Consider the following 14,958-nt stretch of genomic DNA (forward strand, 5'->3'; position numbering starts at 1 on the left):
ATTCTTTTCTTTTTCTGATTATGGTTAACAAATGAAGTACACTCACCGGCCACTTTATTAGGTACCCCATGCTAGTAACGGGTTGGACCCCCTTTTGCCTTCAGAACTGCCTCAATTCTTGGTGGCATAGATTCAACAAGGTGCTGGAAGCATTCCTCAGGGAGTTTGGTCCATATTGACATGATGGCATCACACAGTTGCCGCAGATTTGTCGACTGCACATCCATGATGCGAATCTCCCGTTCCACCACATCCAAAAGATGCTCTATTGGATTGAGATCTGGTGACTGTGGAGGCCATTTGAGTACAGTGAACTCATTGTCATGTTCAAGAAACCAGTCTGAGATGATTCCAGCTTTATGACATGGCGCATTATCCTGCTGAAAGTAGCCATCAGAAGTTGGGTACATTGTGGTCATGAAGGTCATGAAGTGTGCAGCTGTTCAGAGGATCTCCATCTGAAGTTAAGTTATTTTCTCTGTGATATCTCTGTATCTAAGTAACTCTAACTGACTACTTTAAAACATAGCACCTTCTGCTGCACTTTTCTACTGAGCACTTGTCAGTTTCACACGGTTTTATTTCTGATAGCAAGAAGTAGCTAGCCTAGGCTAGCGCTAGCTTAGCATTGCTATGGCTTCTCTCTCTCCCTCCCTTGACTCTTTTCCAACTCTTCCTTCTTCCTCTCCTCTCTCCTGCTCTCTGTGTCAGATGTTCAGTTATTCCTCTGCCTCCTTTAGTGATAATGGGATGTGTAATAAGTGTAGTATTTTTGTAGCTTTGGAGGCGAGGGTGTCAGAGTTAGAATCCAGGCTTCAGGCTGTTGAAGTAGGCCCCCCACGTAGCTGTCCTCCAAAAGTGCCTGAGCAGCCAGGCGATTGGGTAACTGTACGCAGAAAGCGTAGTCGTGGATCTCTGCCCACTGGTCACCACCAACCCGTTCACGTTTCTAACCGGTTTTCCCCACTCAGTGACACACCCACTGAGAAGCCCACTCTGGTGATTGGCAGCTCCATAGTCAGAAACGTGGCATTAGAGACACCAGGGACCATAGTCAAATGTTTGCCGGGGGCCAGAACGGGCGACATCAAATCCTACCTGAAACTACTGGCTAAGGATAAGGTTAAATACAGTAAGATTGTTATTCACGCTGGTGGTAATGACACCCGGTTACGCCGATCGGAGGTCACTAAAATTAGTGTTGCTTCGGTGTGTAAGTTTGCCAAAAAAATGTCGGACTCCGTAATTTTCTCTGGTCCCCTCCCTGATCTGACCAGTGATGACATGTTTAGCCGCATGTCGTCATTCAATCGCTGGTTGTCTAGGTGGTGCCCTGAAAACAACGTGGGCTACATTAATAATTGGCAATCCTTTTGGGGAAAGCCTGGTCTGATTCGGAGAGACGGCATCCATCCCACTTTGGATGGTGCAGCTCTTCTTTCTAGGAATCTGGCCACATTTATTAGTCCTCCAAAACCCTGACCACCCAGGGTGCAGACCAGGAAGCAGAGTTGTAGTTTAACACACATCTCTGCAGCTTCTCTACTGTTACCCACTCTTTACTCCATCCAGACAGTGTCTTGCCCACGACCAAAATCTAATAAATTAGCAAAGATTCCAAAAGGAGTAAATCATGATAATCTAATTAAAATCAAAATAACTCCAATTGGGGAAAAAGTTAAAACAATTAAATGCTGTCTGTTTAACATAAGATCGCTTTCCTCTAAAAGTCTACTAGTTAATGACTTGATTTGTGATAATCACATTGACTTGTTTTGCCTTACAGAAACCTGGCTGCAGCAAGAGGATTATGTGAGCATAAATGAGGCAACTCCTTCAAGCTATTTAAATTTTCACATCCCCAGAAGTTCTGGGCGAGGAGGAGGAGTAGCAACAATCTTCGAGTCTGACTTACTGATTACTCCCAAAACAATTAATTCCTACAACTCTTTTGAACATTTAACCCTTAATTTCCCTGATCCAAATTTCAAGGCAAGAAAACCTCTTCTTTTTGTAACTTTGTATCGTCCACCAGGTCCTTACTCTGAATTTTTAGATGAGTTTTCAGAGTTCCTTTCTGATTTGGTATTAAATACTGACAGGGTCATCATAGTGGGAGATTTTAACATCCATGCTGACATTGAAGGCGATAGCTTAAGAGCAGCCTTTAATGCTATCTTAGACACTATTGGCTTTGTTCAAAATGTGAATAGTCCCACGCATTCTCATCTTCATACTTTGGATCTTGTGCTGACATACGGCATAGAATGTGAAGAAATAACAGTATTTCCTCACAACCCTGTCCTCTCTGACCACTTTCTAATAACCTTCAGGATTACTTTAACAGAGTTCTCCTCCCCCAAAAGAAGGTTCAATTTTAGTAGATCTTTATCAGATAGTGCAGTTATAAATTTTAAAGAATCTGCTTCACTTTCTCTCTGCTCTGTGTCACTGAGCAGTGCTGCAGAGTGCAAAAGCTTAGCTTATTCCCCTTCACAGGTTGATGATTTTGTTGAGGGGGTTGCTAGTTCTCTGCGTATTGCCTTAGACAACGCAGCTCCTTTGAAAATGAAAACCGTTAAAAATAGAAAGCTTGCTCCTTGGTTTAATGCAGAGCTGCGTACTTTGAAGCAAAATGCTAGGAAACTGGAGAGAAAATATCGCTCCACAGGCCTGCGAGAGTCCTTCCTAGTCTGGAAAAATGGTTTACTGCTGTATAAGAGGACCCTTTGTAAAGCAAGAGCAGCATACTTCTCCTCATTAATAGAGGTGAATAAGAATAATCCTAGATTTCTTTTTAATACAGTTGCCAAACTCACCCAGAGCCATAGCTCTGTTGAACCGTCCATTCCACCTGCTCTTAGCAGCAATGATTTTATGGGATTCTTTATAAATAAGATTGATCTTATTAAAAATAAGATCATAAGCACTCCTCTATCCGCGATTGTACCTGAGGTAGTCATGGAATCTGAACCGGGTTTAGACTGCTTTGATCCAGTTGAACTCTCTGAATTAGCAAAATTATTGTCTTCATCTAAGCCTTCAACTTGTATGTTAGATCCAGTTCCAACCAGGTTATTTAAGGAGGTATTCCCTTTGATCTCCTCCTCCATTTTAGATGTGATTAATCTATCTCTGTTACAGGGATATGTACCTAAAGCTTTTAAGATTGCTGTAATTAAACCTCTGCTTAAGAAACCGTCTCTTGACCCAGATGACTTGGTCAATTATAGACCTATATCCAATCTTCCTTTCTTATCCAAAATTCTTGAGAAAGTAGTTGCCAAACAAGTTTGCGATCACTTCCACCATAATGAACTTTTTGAAGAGTTTCAGTCTGGCTTTAGAGCTCATCATAGCACTGAAACAGCTCTGGTGAAAGTCACTAATGATATTCTCATGGCCTCAGATAATGGACTTGTATCTGTGCTCGTCCTGTTGGATCTTAGTGCTGCATTTGATACAGTTGACCATAATATTCTTTTAGAAAGACTTGAATATTTTGTTGGAATTAAAGGAACAGCACTAGACTGGTTTAAATCTTATCTATCTGATCGAATTCAGTTTGTTCATGTTAATGATAGATCTTCAACACGCTCAAAGGTTACCTGTGGAGTACCACAGGGATCAGTGCTAGGACCAATTCTCTTTACTTTATACATGCTCCCAATTGGTAGAATTATTAGACAGCATGGGATTAATTTCCACTGTTATGCTGATGATACCCAGCTATATCTGTCTATAAATCCAGATGAAGCTAACCCATTACATAGATTACAGGCATGTCTTGAAGATATAAAAACCTGGATGACTCTTAATTTTCTGCTTCTGAATGCAGACAAAACAGAAGTTATAGTCTTTGGACCAGAGTCTCTGAAAAAGAAACTGATTAGCCAGTCACTTCATTTGGATGGGATTAAACTGATTTCAGATAATAAAGTAAAAAATCTTGGTGTTATTTTTGATCAGGACCTGTCATTTAAATCCCATATCAAAGAGGTTTCTAGAATTTCCTTCTTTCATCTGAGGAACATTGCAAAAATTAGAAATATCCTGTCCAGGGGTGATGCTGAGAAACTAGTCCATGCATTTGTTACTTCAAGGCTGGACTATTGTAATTCTTTACTATGAGGAAGTCCACAAACTGTAGTTAAAAGCCTTCAGCTGATCCAAAATGCTGCAGCCAGAGTTCTAATGAAAATGAAAAAGAGAGATCATATCTCTCCTATCCTGGCTTCTCTTCATTGGCTTCCTGTTAAATCAAGAATAGAATTTAAAATCCTCCTTCTCACATATAAAGCCTTAAATGGCCAAGCTCCATCTTATATCAGAGATCTGATTGTTCCTTATGTTCCTAACAGAGAACTTCGCTCTCAATCTGCAGGTTTACTAGTGGTTCCTAGAATTTCTAAAAGTAGAATGGGAGGCAGATCTTTTAGTTATCAGGCTCCTCTCCTGTGGAACCAACTACCAGTTTTAGTCCGTGAGGCAGACACCCTGTCTACTTTTAAGGCTAGGCTTAAAACTTTCATTTTTGATAAAGCTTATAGTTAGGGTGGCTCAGGTTATCCTGAGCTCTCTCTCTATATTTATGCTGCTATAGGCTTAGACTTTTGGAGGACATAGGGACCCCCATTTCATCATTCTGCTTCATTCTCTTTCTGTTCTCCTATTCTGCAGAATCTGTTAGTTCAATCTCTAACCTTCTGCTCTCTCTGCTTTTCCTCAGAGTAGCTTTGCCTCGTCTGTTCCTGTTTGGCTGTGACGTCATCCTGGAAAAAAACATCAGCTGTGCTGCTTCTATCAACACCCTTGTTAATAGATGTTGGAGATCGGCCTGTTTTCCAGTGTGGTCCTGTTTCTCTGACCGTGACTGAGTGGATGTGCTCTCTTCGTCCTCTGGCATGGGAGCTGCCTTGGAGCTCGTCTGCCTGGCTGTGTGTTTCCTGGACGGGGCCGCCTTTTACAGCTGCTTTTTGTATCTCTGCTTCTGTCTCCTTGAACCCCAGTCGGCCTCGGCAGATGGCCGCTCACACTGAGCCTGGTTCTGCTGGAGGTTTCTTCCTGTTAAAAGGGAGTTTTTCCTCTCCACTGTCGCTACAAGCATGCTTAGTGTGGGGGATTGTATTTGAGTCAATGAGTCAATGCAATCAACTGGTTTTCCTTAGATAGAAAACTTTGTATCAATTTGACTGTATGATCTGGTTGAACTGTAAAGTGCCTTGAGATGACATGTGTTGTGAATTTGGCGCTATATAAATAAACTGAATTGAATTGAATTGAATTGAAGGGATGGACATGGTCAGCAACAATACTCAGGTAGGCTGTGGCGTTGCAACAATGCTCAATTGGTACCAAGGGGCCCAAAGAGTGCCAAGAAAATATTCCCCACACCATGACACCACCACCACCAGTCTGAACCGTTGATACAAGGCAGGATGGATCCATGCTTTCACGTTGTAGACGCCAAATTCTGACCCTACCATCCGAATGTCGCAGCAGAAATCGAGACTCATCAGACCAGGCAACGTTTTTCAGATCTTCTATTGTCCAATTTCGATGAGCTTGTGCAAATTGTAGCCTCAGTTTCCTGTTCTTAGCTGAAAGGAGTGGCACCCGGTGTGGTCTTCTGCTGCTGTAGCCCATCTGCCTCAAAGTTCGACGTACTGTGCGTTCAGAGATGCTCTTCTGCCCACCTTGGTTGTAACGGGTGGTTATTTGAGTCACTGTTGCCCTTCTATCAGCTCGAACCAGTCTGGCCATTCTCCTCTGACCTCTGGCATCAACAAGGCATTTCCGCTCACAGAACTGCCGCTCACTGGATGTTTTTTCTTTTTCGGACCATTCTCTGTAAACCCCAGAGATGGTTGTGCGTGAAAATCCCAGTAGATCAACAGTTTCTGAAATACTCAGACCAGCCCTTCTGGCACCAACAATCATGCCACGTTCAAAGTCACTCAAATCACCTTTCTTCCCCATACTGATGCTCGGTTTGAACTGCAGGAGATTGTCTTGACCATGTCTACATGCCTAAATGCACTGAGTTGCCGCCATGTGATTTGCTGCTTAGAAATTAAGTGTTAACGAGCAGTTGGACAGGTGTACCTAATAAAGTGGCCGGTGAGTGTATTCTAACAGAAAATAATAATGCTCTTGAAACGATTTTAATTGTCGTTAATAGCATAACACTTGGGAGTTAACAGATCCTTCATTTTCAGAGCAGGGGAGACTGATTGTGATAATGTTTTGATTCGTAAAGGAAATAATAATGTGATAACTTCTACAGAGCTAGAAAATACATATAGATAAAGATAGCTAATAAAATCCATCACTGTTTCAGAAATTAGGAACATAAAGATGATAATCTTCTACAATAAAGAAGAAGAAGAAGTTATAGTCTAATAGAAGTAGGCTTATGAGAGTACATGGTAAGATATATCATACATGTTATTCTTCTGGCTGTTCTAGTCTCTTCTCTCAAGGAATTGGCAACATGGCCTCATCTACATCACACTCAATGTTTTCCCCTGCGATGCACCTGGGGAAATATCTTCTGGCATCCTAGATCCATCCTTGAAATCCATCTGCATCTGTATCTTTGTTAATCAATGGTCATTCCATTGACCAAGAGCATCTCCTCATAGGGGTGATGATCATACACCTTCCACCTTCATGCACCTCTATAAGATTTAAAATGGAGAGTATCAATCAATTAATGAATTGAGATCTCATGAAACTTTGTTTCTGCTGCAGATTTAAAGGGGAAACAGATTTACTGGGATATGCAACACGCAATAAAATATATCTCCAAGTTTACCAGAAAGTTTACAAGAAAAAAATATCCTTTGCTATATTTAAAATGCAGCATATCCAATTTTTGTTCTGTATGAAATTGACATTGTACTTCTTATTCAAATGCATGATGGCATTTGGATTTTATTAATTATTTTTTCATGCATTGATGTTTTTGGGTCCTATATTTGTAATGCACTAAAAGGCATCTCTCTAACATCTTTAAATATGAATATCAGTGTATTGTGGTGTTGTGTTCCCAAAAATAGGAAAGCATTCAATAAATAAATGTTTGAGCTCATTTTTTGAAAATTAGCCTAATGAAAGTGTAACTGTACCATCCACCACCCAAGTGTCCCCACCAACTTTCATCACAAAGTTACACTCTTTAGATGATGGTACTGTAGCCTGGACACTGGCGGCCATTTGCTCCGGACCAACCCCGGAGCTCAATGCTCGGTTCAAGTGCCTGGTCCAGCAGGACCCCCACCCCCAAAGAAAAGAAAAAGTGTCCTGCTCTTCAGAAAATCCAAATCTGGTAACCCTATGCAGAATTTGCTAGGCTTTTCTGCCTTGTAGCAAGGCAGGGTTGTAGAAAAACACCATCCTTCTAGGAGTCCATGGTGTATCCCACGAAGTATGTCCTGGCAGGACAGGAGGGAAACCCTTTCCCCTGTCTTCCAGTTGGGAAAATTTTATCAATTGCATTGAGAGACTAGCTGACCAAAACCAATTCGGGTGATACGAAGAGAGGGCTCAGAAGAGACAAGACACCACCGTTTGTGGTGCACCATCATTCTAGGGTGCACCACAAACCACTTATTCACTACAGCAGAGAGGTAGAATACCACATTGTCCCAGATTATCCAAAACAGTGGCTTTTAAGGCCTCAGCAGTCCTCTTTCCTGAGGTGGGAGGAGCCTGTCATCCAGGGTATCAAGGAATGCAATCAGGCACTCCTCATCAGTATTGCAGGGCCCAATTGCAGGAATGTGTGCTATCATTGGTAATAGCAGCCCACATATCTTTGTCAGCGCCCCTCTGCCCTAGAACTTTAGTAGTGGCTCTATGCCCAATGAGGTCCTTCCCATGTCTCCTCTCTTTCCAGAGGTTGAGCCGGCTTCATTGACAATATGCCACGATATGCCCAATCAGCATCAAGCTCAATGATTCGCTAAAGGAAACATAAAGAAAAATTGCAATTACATAAACATAACTCCAGTTGACAGCAACTGCAGTATATTTCCCAAGGCATAACAGTATAGTAGGGAATGTCCTCTTACCTCCACATATTGGCATCAGAGTTCCTCTTGAATGGAACTCTGTAGATCTGTTTAATGGCCATATGGTCCCTTCTGAGGACAGAGTTAATTGTGGTTTTGCTCACAGTATTTACATTTCTAAATACCTCCTGTTCTGCAGCACTGTTGCCTGGATTTCACACAGCCTAATGGCATCATTTGCCGTGAACTATGTTCCCAATGGCTGCCTCCGGCTCAGCTTTCATAATTCTGCATCTACCACTACCAACCAGTAGCCTTTCAATTCGATAAATAAATGAAATGTGGAAAAAAATTACCTGAAATACTGTATATTACTATAGATATATTTGTATATACTTTGTAGCAACTGTTTTCCAGTCGAAAAACTCTTACAATGGATGCAACCGCGTTTCTATTGAGAACAGGTTGGACTCTGTCAAGCCTCTTTAACTGAAAGGCCGTGATTTGCTGCATGATCAATCACATGATAAATGATTTATTTCACTGTTGTTGGCATGGTTATGACATTTTAAGAACCCCAAATGCCCCAATAAAAATGTCACAATTAAAAGATAAGGTCCATCCCCATCTTGATGCTGAAACAACAATGTTTTGTTTGTTCTGAAATAAATATTCAATGCTTTGAATTTCAGCTGAGAGAAAACCTGTAGTGAATTGTTTGTGTGAAATAGCAGTTCTGGTTCTGCAGGAAGCCATTTAATGTGGTACATGCACCTTTATTTTATGGCTGTGAATATTTTGTGCTTTTAACAGACACTAGAAATACAGCATCTTTTTTTATCATCCGGCACTTGGTAAGAGTATCAGGGCCAACTTTGATTAAAGATATGTGCCTTTTTTCTGTTTTCAGACTAACGATGCAGTGGGAAATAACTGGAACTGGCTCTACTTCATTCCTCTCATCATCATCGGTTCTTTTTTCATGCTCAACCTGGTGCTTGGTGTCCTGTCAGGGTAAGCTCACTTAGAAAGGATACGCATTGACATTTTTTATTCATATAAAACAATGTACACTTTTCACGGTAGTTAAAACATCAGCATTAAAGCTGGGCCTTGCACTCTTTAAATTGCACATTAATGTGATTGAGTAAGGCAGTTATAACTGTATTGGTCGTGAACTCCTTCCCATTTATAGGAGCATAAAAGTAAACCATGCTATGAGCTGTAGAATAAATAGATCCATGTGCATCAAGTTAACTATTAAATAAAGTTATTAACAAAAGCAGCTCCTTGACCATAAAGTAAGTTTTAGAAAGTAATTAACCAAAAGGTTTCTGAAAACTAAACCTGGAAGTCTTGGGAAAAGAGCAAAGAGCTTTTGAGACAAAGTACAAGTTCCAAGCAAAGTGCAAATAAGTTCTGGAACATTGAAGATATGATAAGCAAGGAAAGAACGGGAACTGAAAAGCATCCTAAAACTTCCAGTAGGTAACATAAATAAGTAAAAAACAGTTTATTTTTATTGGAAAACTATGGTTAAAGTTCTAGATAGTAACCTGTTGGTTCTAGTAAAGAAACCGTCTAAGTTCCAGAAACTATTAGACAGAAACCTTTACGTCAAACTAAGATTTCAACAGTTGTTTTAAGAAATGGAAACCTGTTAGTCTTGGCAAAATACCCTGCCAACTTTGTGAAAGGGAAAGTAACAAGTAAGTTCTAGAAACATTTCTGTTTGCTACAGAACTATGACTTAAAAGATTTGAAGAAATTCAAGAAATGTTTAGAAAGTAATCTGTAGCTTTAGTAAATAATCTTTAGGATCTGGAAAGGACTGCATAATACCGTAGAATAAAAGTAAAGGAATCTAGAAAGTATAATGTAACTTCATAGTAAGTAGTCTGTGAATTATGGTAAACTAATCTGTAGGTTTCAGAAAACAAAGTCTAAATGTTCTACTGTCAGAATATAAACATTAAGCTTCATACTGTAGAACATGTGTGCTTAGGAAAATCAAAGTAACCTAGTAATGACAGAAATAAAAATCTAAGCCTGTAGAAAGTATCCCTTTTGGTAAAAGATCATCCAAAAAAACATAATAAGTTATTATTTTAATAAAAAAAAATATTTCTTGTAGGTTCTTAGAAATTGCAGTGGGTGAGGGGCCTCTTATTTTTATTAAAGTAATTTTTTATTTCAAGAGCATAATAATAAGGGTCCAGGACAGTATGTCAGAATTTGAAGGTCTGAAATTAGCCAGTAAAAAAAAAAAAAAGTACATACAGTATAAGGTTGAAAATTACCTGTTGGATAAAGGGGAAGAGAAAGAATCTCCAATAAAAATAAACCTTTTAGGTTCTACAAATTGAAACTTTCCAAAAGCAGCCAGTAGTTTACAGAAGCTAACTTATTGTTTCAGGAAGGTAAAAAATATGTTCTGTGATCTAAATGTAATAGCCAAAAACTATCCCTTAAAGTAACCTGTACATTCTGGAAAATACCTTTATAAGTTTTGCTCCAGAAAAAAACATGCAAGTTTGGGTAAAGTAACCTGTTTACATTCATATTAAATTCTAGGTAAGTAATCTGTTGGTCACAGAAGGCTTCCGCTGGAAAGTAACCAGGAAATTCAGGGATGCTATCAACTGCACTTTGCACTATTGGCTATTCTCATGAATTTTGGTTATCTTTAGAAAATATTTTAAAATATTAAACAGGAAACCTTGAAAATGTCTGTTTCTGATAAAATACATAGTAAACACAATAAGCTGCAGCTTTATTAGTGATAAAAGTTTCTTAAAGGTTTTTTTCCCTGGGCTAATTTTTAATGTAGTTGGTGGATTACGCATCGTGTTGACAGTGTGCTGCTTAAATGACATGCCAGTACATTGAACCGGGTTAATATTAAAAAACTTCCGATAAATTATAACAGTATTACAGTACATGAAAAGTAACTGGAGAATTTTGAATCAGAACAATTTGATTTAATTGTTAAAGTTTGTCTGTCGATTATTTCTACACTAGATTCTCAAAATATGCCCCAGCTATCAAGCTCAACTAACTGGAGAGTTTATTTAACTGATTAATCTCTTCCTAACAACTTTTTATCCTCTAATTGATTTTTCCTGTAAAACCTCTAGTGTCATGATTAAGATCTCCAGCTTTAATCCTCTCAGTTGTCTGTATCTCTGGATTTGACTGCTCCTATGTTCATCAATATTATTGAGTATGGAGTCACAAAGCCTCTCTTCTCAGCTATGCCATCCTCTATGGCCTTTTCTCATTAGGCAAATGTATCCATGTGCAACATTTGTCTGAAGTTGATAAGAAAATAACTCTGATCTATTATGAGAGGTTTGATTGTTTTTATGCCAAATTTTGCACATACAGTCTTGGGGCACCTCTCCGGAGTGTAATTCTCATTTTCAATATCAATTATAAATCAAGACAGAAAATAATAAACATGTTCTAATATGAATAGTAAATGATTGTGTAAAAACAGTCTGTTTCCTCTCTGTTTGTCAGAGAATTTGCCAAAGAGCGAGAGCGAGTGGAGAAGAGGCAAGAGTTCCTAAAGCTTCGCCGACAACAGCAGATCGAGAGGGAGCTCACTGGATATCTGGAGTGGATCTGCAAAGCGGGTTAGACTAGAAACTAAAATGGAGTGGGTGTCTTTGTGTCAATTTTAGGAGAAAAATGAACAAACTTTTACAAATAAATGTTGTTCTGCAGAGGAGGTGTTGCTTGAAGAAGAGGATGAGATTGCTGATGAGAAGTCCCCGCTGGATGGTGCGTGGTACAAAAGGAAACAAAACCTTTCAGGTAAAGGCTAAGCCTCTGCAGCCTGCATTCAAACATTGTGCATAGACAGTATCCAAGCACTGACTGACTTTTTTATGCAATTTAATTTTGCTGTTAGAGAAATGGGATAGATGTATAGGAAATACCCAATTTTGTTTGGTAATATATATATATATATATATATATATATATATACACTCACCTGTGGAGGCCATTTGAGTACAGTGAACTCATTGTCATGTTCAAGAAACCAGTCTGAGATGATTCCAGCTTTATGACATGGCGCATTATCCTGCTGAAAGTAGCTATCAGAAGTTAGGTACATTGTGGTCATAAAGGGATGGACATGGTCAGCAACAATACTCAGGTAGGCTGTGGCGTTGCAACAATGCTCAATTGCTACCAAGGGGCCCAAAGAGTGCCAAGAAAATATTCCCCACACCATGACACCACCACCACCAGCCTGAACCGTTGATACAAGGCAGGATGGATCCATGCTTTCATGTTGTAGATGCCAAATTCTGACCCTACCATCCGAATGTCGCAGCAGAAATCGAGACTCATCAGACCAGGCAACGTTTCTCCAATCTTCTATTGTCCAATTTCGATGAGCTTGTGCAAATTGTAGCCTCAGTTTCCTGTTCTTAGCTGAAAGGAGTGGCACCAGGTGTGGTCTTCTGCTGCTTTAGCCCATCTGCCTCAAAGTTCCACGTACTGTGCGTTCAGAGATGCTCTTCTGCCCACCTTGGTTGTAACGGGTGGTTATTTGAGTCACTGTTGCCCTTCTATCAGCTCGAACCAGTCTGGCCATTCTCCTCTGACCTCTGGCATCAACAAGGCATTTCCGCCCACAGAACTGCCGCTCACTGGATGTTTTTTCTTTTTCGGACCATTCTCTGTAAACCCTAGAGATGGTTGTGCGTGAAAATCCCAGTAGATCAGCAGTTTCTGAAATACTCAGACCAGCCCTTCTGGCACCAACAATCATGCCACGTTCAAAGTCACTCAAATCACCTTTCTTCCCCATACTGATGCTCGGTTTGAACTGCAGGAGATTGTCTTGACCATGTCTACATGCCTAAATGCACTGAGTTGCCGCCATGTGTTAACGAGCAGTTGGACAGGTGTACCTAATAAAGTGGCCGGTGAGTGTATATTTGGGAAATGAAAGCTGTTGTTTTCTTTTAGCTTTGTCTCCTTACATTCAGTTTTGACAGTCAGGAAGCTTTCCAGCCCCACTCTGACTGGATTTGCTTTAATAAAGTACCGTGCTCATCAGCACTCACATGCACACCATCATGCTTTTGCTAGAAAACAGACTAACACTTAACACACATCCACACCCTATGTTTCCAGTAAAGTGACAGAACCCGGCAATCCTGTGTTACCAATTAGTCACAAATGCGGGATTAAAACGTCTGAATCCTCAGCTGTGGAAATGCCACTCTAATGTTGTCGGTGCAGAAAATACGAATACCATTTCCTTCAGATAAATGACAGGTATGAGTAATGGAGCAAAGTGTCAGTCATACTCAGGGATTTATGAGGACAGTAATATGGGTGGCATATGAGTCATTGCTGACTGAAATAATGGTAAATACTAATCACTTTCTCTACATGTGGTGTAATTACATGCAGATGATTGTGCAAATTCAGCAATTTAGAGACTTCTAAGGACTCTTAAGAAAGCCAGTAGCTATGTTTACTATGAAAAGGTTTATATTAGTAGTGTCATATTAACCAGCCACTTTATTGGGTAGACGGTGATATTATCGGATTGGACTGTTCCTTATTCTTTAGTGAAAGAGACACGCTGAGCCACAATACTAAGGTAGGCTGTGGTGTAGACAAGTTTACATGCTTTCGGTTAGGGCTGGGCGATATAGAAAAAAAGCTTATCGATAAAAAAAAATGCATATGGATCGATATCGATAATTATTGAAAAGATTTGAAACCATATTTTATGTGCAGCTCTGCCTGGACTTTTTATAATATTGCTAAATGATTTAATTTTAATAAAAAACACAAACACAGACTTCGAATTAAATCTTTATTTAACCAACTTTTTTAACCATAACAGAATCGTTTTAAAGAAAAATAACTTAAGAGACCTGAGTTATGTTATTAAATACTGACAAGGAATAAACTAAAGGGACCAGAAAAGTGACCATAATAAATATAACAAATAAATAAATGCCCCCCCACCGCCGCCGCCGCCCCCGTTTCCTGCTTTAACCTGAGTTATTACTTTGAAGTTTCTGGCCCCTCAGCATTTTTATCTCAATTGTTAGAACTACGTGGGAAACTGCCCAGAACTGAAAATATATATATATTTTCCCGAAATTCCCGAAGATTCCTCGGAGGAGAGCCGCGCCGGGGCCTACACAGCTCGTACTCCTGCGGGTGTGAGCGGCTGAGATGATAAAAAAAAAAAAAAGTTGGTTGTGTTATCAGACTTGGTTTTCACTGGTTCCCGACACATTTTACAGATGACTGTGGTTTGTTTTTGGTCCGACTTGCCATGACCGAAATACTGCCAGACTGCCGAACTACAAAAACCCTTCTTTGAAACAATTTCCTCCGCCTCTCCTTGCTGCGACATCTTCATGTGCTCTGTGTTGTGGTTTGAGAGGGCGGCGCTTGGTGACGGCGTGCCTGGGTCCGCGATTGTGATTTGTTGGGAGGAAGCAGTGTGACTAGCATAAACCTACATGTTAGGCTACAATGAGAAGGAAAACTGCGTTTTTTTATTGAACTTTTATCGACCCTCTTTTTTTCTATTGCGCCACACATCTATCGATCGATATACAGTATATCGTTATTGAAATATATTGCTTGTCTGATATCATCATCTGACATGCTCAGATCTGGGTAGCGAAATAATAATATTGATTCTACCATGTTTATCTGTATTCTAATAACTTTCTATAAACTATGCAGGTATGATGAAATGCAAACATACAACCAAAGGGTGTCATGATTTTGTTATAAAATCTGATCCACATGCAGAAAACCAAACAGAGAGACCAAGGGAAGGTTTAACAGGTTTACTGAGAACAGGTAGAGATGGGTCCAGTGCTGTTCTGAACACTGGCGAACCGGGAGTTTCAAGTAAAGTTGTCTTTCTCTGAATCCAGTCCGTGTG

The 14,958-nt window shown here is 40.0% G+C and overlaps 1 protein-coding gene across 1 annotated transcript in view; it reads left to right on the forward strand.

The window, feature by feature from the left end:
* Positions 1-14,958, forward strand: part of cacna1bb (calcium channel, voltage-dependent, N type, alpha 1B subunit, b) — a 141,761-nt gene that overhangs the window by 5,937 nt on the left and 120,866 nt on the right. The window contains exons 2-4 of the mRNA XM_038268305.1: positions 8,926-9,029; positions 11,538-11,653; positions 11,745-11,834. Of these exons, the coding sequence (XP_038124233.1) occupies positions 8,926-9,029; positions 11,538-11,653; positions 11,745-11,834 (310 nt within the window). The remainder of the gene's footprint in view (positions 1-8,925; positions 9,030-11,537; positions 11,654-11,744; positions 11,835-14,958) is intronic.

The sequence above is a fragment of the Cyprinodon tularosa genome, unplaced genomic scaffold (assembly GCF_016077235.1).
Source record: "Cyprinodon tularosa strain WSP-4 unplaced genomic scaffold, ASM1607723v1 ctg7, whole genome shotgun sequence".
Lineage (NCBI taxonomy): Eukaryota > Metazoa > Chordata > Actinopteri > Cyprinodontiformes > Cyprinodontidae > Cyprinodon > Cyprinodon tularosa.